Source organism: Gekko japonicus, unplaced genomic scaffold, assembly GCF_001447785.1.
Source record: "Gekko japonicus isolate JY-2015 unplaced genomic scaffold, Gekko_japonicus_V1.1 scaffold4260, whole genome shotgun sequence".
NCBI lineage: Eukaryota > Metazoa > Chordata > Lepidosauria > Squamata > Gekkonidae > Gekko > Gekko japonicus.
The window spans coordinates 5,566-10,699 of record NW_015167176.1 but is presented as its reverse complement, the minus strand read 5'-3'; the positions used below and the strand labels follow the sequence as shown (position 1 = coordinate 10,699).

Sequence of the window (5,134 nt, the reverse complement as noted above, 5' to 3'; positions counted from 1 at the left end):
CCTGCATGTATATTTTTGTATGTTTTATAATTAGATTTTTAGAGTTGGCCCTTTTCTATTCTTGACTAACCTTTTTAGGTTCTGAATTCTAGGTTTTGGGTTCAGTTTTTTTTCTCTTTTCCCTTTTTTGTCCTTAATGTTTGCTATGTAACATCTAAGTTTATATTTGATGCACATAAATTGATAGTGGCAGTTAGATTTGTATAAGAGATTATAATTTAAATTATCTTGATGGGGATTTGTGGATGATATTGAAAATTATATAACAAATTATATAAATTAAAAATGAAAGAGACCTTCTGTACTTCTGTATTACATCAAGACTGATTCTGGAAAAACAATGATGTATATTGAATGAATGCAAGGGAAAAGTTATTTTCAAACTCTATATTGATGATGTAATCAAAATAAAGGATTAGAAAGTATAAGAGAATTTTATATAAGTTTAGGGACTTTTGAAGTTGTTTAAATAACTTTTAAATAGTAGTAAAGGTATATCTTTCAACTGATGAACTGCAAGAATTAGATTAGACTATATTGAATGGTAGACAGGAAACCAGATATATATATGTATGAGGTATTTTCAATAGGTATAGAAGTATAAACTCTCTCATTTATTTGTATTTGAAAATAATAAAGACTTTTAAATATATTTATAAATTGTGAACTTTTGGAAATGTACTTTTGGTCACTTAGGTGACTTGAAACATTTACCACAAGGTATGGGAGAGCTACAACAAAACTCCAAGTATGTACTGAATCAAGGAAAATGACATGAATTATTGATTTGATAGAATAAATAGCTCCACTGTCTGTGTCTCTCCAGAAAAAGCTGAAATATGTTTCTGATCACATTCCACTAAGCCTTGAATCACATCAGAAATATTTTATTCAATGATATCTGCATATTAGTCAGGTCGCTGTTGGTATTCCTGAAGTGTTTACACTATTGTTCCTAAGAAGCTACCCATGTCACAGAACATGTTGTACTGGAGAAGCAGGCATTCCGCCAGAAAATGATATGTCAAACAAATTCAATTATAACTTTTGAAGCTGCCAGAAACACAGACTTACTATAAGGATAGTGATGTGCCCTGTGTAGAAACTAATAGAGAACCCAATTAAGCACCAAGGTGCCTGGCATTAGTCTGGAGCCACATATAATTAGATATTATACTAATATAACAGAGGATGCACAGGAAAATCCTGAAGGAGAATAATTAAGCTATACTTTATCTGTACCTTTCCTTTTCTCATGGCTCATAGCAGTTTACAAATCCCAACACCTGACATATAAAATAAAATACCCCCTAATAACCCCTTATCTCTAAAATGTCTGCAAACAGCAACCCATTTAAAGCTCTATCAAATGAAATGGCCTTGCAGCACCTCCCAAAAACCTCTAGAAACACTGCCCTTTGCCTCCTCAAGGTGAGTGTTCCACCGAGTGGAATCTAGTGTTGAAAAGTATGTACTCTCACTGATGCGATAAGAACTGCCATAACTGAGGGACGGGTCAGTTGCTGGATCCTAACCTAGTGTGTTCATAATGTTACCTGCCACAGTTGATTCAGAAGTACCCTCGACTCATGTTTCAAATGGGATAAACGCATGGCATCCAAAGCATGCACCACAGCATAGACAGCATTGTAGATGCTGTAGCTGTGGCCTGTCATGCTCATTTCAAAAACCGATCCAGGAACACGTTCCAGTTTCTCCTCCCCTGTGCAGATCTTCTCATTTGTGTCGTCTGCCATAGTCTTGCGAAATAAGCAGTTAAACGCCTGTTGCCAGAAATCCATGATAAAGCCATCTTCTTTTTCTGAGGTTGGGTTCCTCATCTGAAGGAACTTTTGGAATCCAAAGAGTTCCTTGGAGTGACTTGCAAAGGATAGAGCACCATGGAGGAAATGTATGTCCGAATTTCTTTGGAAGGGGAGTGAAGTGAAAGCCATCTGGGCTGTCAGAATCCAGACTTTACCTTTTGTCTTCATTGATAGGTCCTCAAACTCTGAAATATCAAGCAATATTCTCAAAACAATCATGGTATCAATTTCACCATATACGAGCACGACATTTGCTGAGCTTCTCATGATAATGCTGCCTATTTTAACAATACTGTCTTCCGTTTCAGGGATCTGTGTGGAAAATGACAATATGGGGGTTCGTTCTATGAAGTCAATACAGATGCCACTTTGGGAAAACATGGGAAGTGCATTCTGAACAAACCTCTCTGCATATTCATTAATCTCATTTTGAGATATCACTCCAATCCAAGTCCACCTGAAATACATCAACAACTGGAGAATCCCAACATGCTGAAGAGCTTCATTTGGAAAGGTCTGGTAGGAGAATACTCCTTGGGCTCTGTTAATCATCATTGGAACACAGCCATAAGTCAGCTAAAGAAATATAGAAAAGAGGGGAGAAAGGAAAGAGATTCCCAAAGTGAAAGGTTTGTGTGTAACTGTGCGTGTCTGTGTTATGGTAGGTTCAATCAATTATGTTGTTTTCCCACAAACATTAACTGAGATCCTAGACAAATTCAATTTTGTGTATTCCGCATGCATTTCCAGTGATGTAACTAGGAACGTTTTTCCAACAGACAAAACCAAGCCAAACCAAAAACAGACAGAGCATAAGTTCCATATGGGGACAGCAAGATCTCTCAAAAAAAATAAAAAAAATAAATACAAGATCAATTAGAAACATAGTGAGGTAGTTGTAAAGTACATATGCACAAAGAGTCAATATTTCAAACCAGCTTACAATATTTTTAACTGCGAAGAGCAGACATTCCTGGAACAACATAAATGGAACTGGGAAGCTGTTTGCTTTGCTCTCTAAGAAATGGAAATCAGATCCTGGAGCATTTCTGTAGTTCTTTTTAGCATCATGAATATTACAGTTCTCAAAGGTCCCTTTCACGCTACAGTTTCCTTATGCTTTCTATTTGCTGCTGCCTCATATGTTTCTGATGCAATGTGATAAGTGTGGCAACAGGACTTTCAGACAGCATGTCAATCCAATTTGTAAGAGCCTATAAATTGTCATTTTCTTTTCAGACAACAGCAACATTTCCTGCTCCAAACATGTTTTTATTTTCTTGCTAAAAAGTCAAAGACTTCTCATGTCCTCCATGATAACCCACCTTACTCTACTTAGCTTGCTATTTGAAAACATGTTTGTTTCCTTGTCAGTTCACAAGACAAATCTTAAAGGTCTATGAATGTCTTTAATGCCTCTCTATGACACCTGCAGTGATTGGAAGGTTGGTTGTTCATTAGCCCATTTATCACTGTGGGGAAACGCACAAATACAGATATATTTTTCCCTGAGTCATGATTTAACCTTCAAGAAACATACAGGGTGGGCCTTTTTCATTTCAGTCATATCACTCTAACTCTGAAAACAGCATCTCAAATGTATAGGTTTATATCATACCTGTGGGACCTTGTAGGCAGATAGGATGGTGGCCATGTGGACACAAGTATCAGATTGAGGTCCTCCAATAACTGCTACTAGATCTTGTTGGGTGTTGCACTTGTAGTTAGGGATGAATCTGTGCCGTGTGGAGACAATTTCCATGGAGGATTGATAGGTCCTGCTTGCACTGAAGTAGTCATTATAGATGTGGAAGCCCAGGGTGACGTTGGGCAAAATCTGGGGATTTTCATTGATCTCCTTAATGGCAAACACCAAGGCCAGGATATGCTGGTAGATATGAGTCATGACTCTGCAATGAGAGTTACATGCTGTATCACTGCACGCACCTGCAAACATGATACCTGCTGCATTTTAATGCTATGAGTGCTTGCAAAATACGTTGCACTAAAAGAGATTGCTTGGGATGTGTGAAGTAATATTGTCACACAAATCAACCTTATAGATTCTCCTAATGAAGAGCAATACTAATCTGGAAGACACACACACCCGTGCTAACAGAAGCATTTACAGAGAGGCATGCCACTGACAAAACAGATGGACATGTATCTTGGGTTGTTGGGGTACTATCAGCTTCTTTTACATTTTACATTTTTCTGGAAAAAGAGGTGCAGGAACTCTGAAGAGGGAAATGAAGAAATAGTCTGTATACTGAAAACTCATGAATTTTTAAAAAAAAGTCAAAAAGGTTCCGGGATTATGTTTCGACATGTTCCCCCAGAAAAAAAGCCCTGATTGTAGACAAAGCCTGGTGAGAAATTATCCTATAGATGAGAAGATAGTCATCCTGTGGAAAGAAAAGAACAGACATACACCACAGCCTTGAAGCTAAAACCAAGCCACAGTATTAAGACTATTTTGTGGGCAAGATGTATTATTTGGATTTTTAAAACGACGCCTTACATAAGGTCATCAAAGTTATCATTAGAAGGACGTTTTTCAAAGGTTATTGGGCTGAACCACGTGTAGATCTGAGAAAATATGGCAGCAATAATGTGCTCTCCCAGGTGATAATACTGGTGAAGAATAGAAAGACTGTCACCAGTGGTGTTGCAGTTAGCAATATGTATCTTGGAAAACACCTGAGGCAGGAGGACTAAGGTCAACATTATCAATACCATCACCCGGCAGGAAAATCTCTGTTTTTGACCCTTGTTCATCTGTTCTCACATTATAATTCAAGCATCCCTGAGTTCTACAGCTGGATGGGAAATGGCCAGTCTCGCAGAGTGAGCATACAGGGTAAAAAATAATAAAATTAAAAACAATGGTCAGTTTCATGGAGCCCAGCCTCTGCTTCTTACAGAACTACTGGAAAAGCTTCTGGTCTTTGTAATATTGTATGTGATTACTGGCACTCTCTAGGGACAGAGAAGAAGTAGAAGAAATGATGGACAATTGGATAATTACAGGGAAGGGCAACTCTTACACAGCATTACAGTTTCTCTGCAATGTTGACTGTTAAAGTAATGTTGCGACAGAAATTTTGTCAGATCCTTCTCAGGAGAATAGCAAGAGAAAAGTGGCCACATCTGTCTATATTTCAAAGTCCAATCCTGAGACCACTGAACCAATGAGCACCGGGGGCAGCTGCCCTCAGCCCTACGTAGGGGGAGCCCCCTGACTGTGTATCCCCCCAATGAAGAAAGAAGAAGAGCAGGCTCCTGTGCACCCTCATGGTTGCAGTCCC

At 38.3% G+C, this 5,134-nt stretch overlaps 1 protein-coding gene across 1 annotated transcript in view; it reads right to left on the bottom strand.

Moving 5' to 3' along the window:
* The window catches only part of LOC107112059 (vomeronasal type-2 receptor 26-like), an 11,913-nt gene extending 7,348 nt beyond the window's left edge, over positions 1 to 4,565 (bottom strand). Inside the window, exons 1-3 of the mRNA XM_015413126.1 lie at positions 4,348 to 4,565; positions 3,445 to 3,622; positions 1,557 to 2,402 (exon numbers count right to left, since the gene is read on the bottom strand). Of these exons, the coding sequence (XP_015268612.1) occupies positions 1,557 to 2,402; positions 3,445 to 3,622; positions 4,348 to 4,565 (1,242 nt within the window). The remainder of the gene's footprint in view (positions 1 to 1,556; positions 2,403 to 3,444; positions 3,623 to 4,347) is intronic.
* Positions 4,566 to 5,134: the final 569 nt, after the last annotated feature.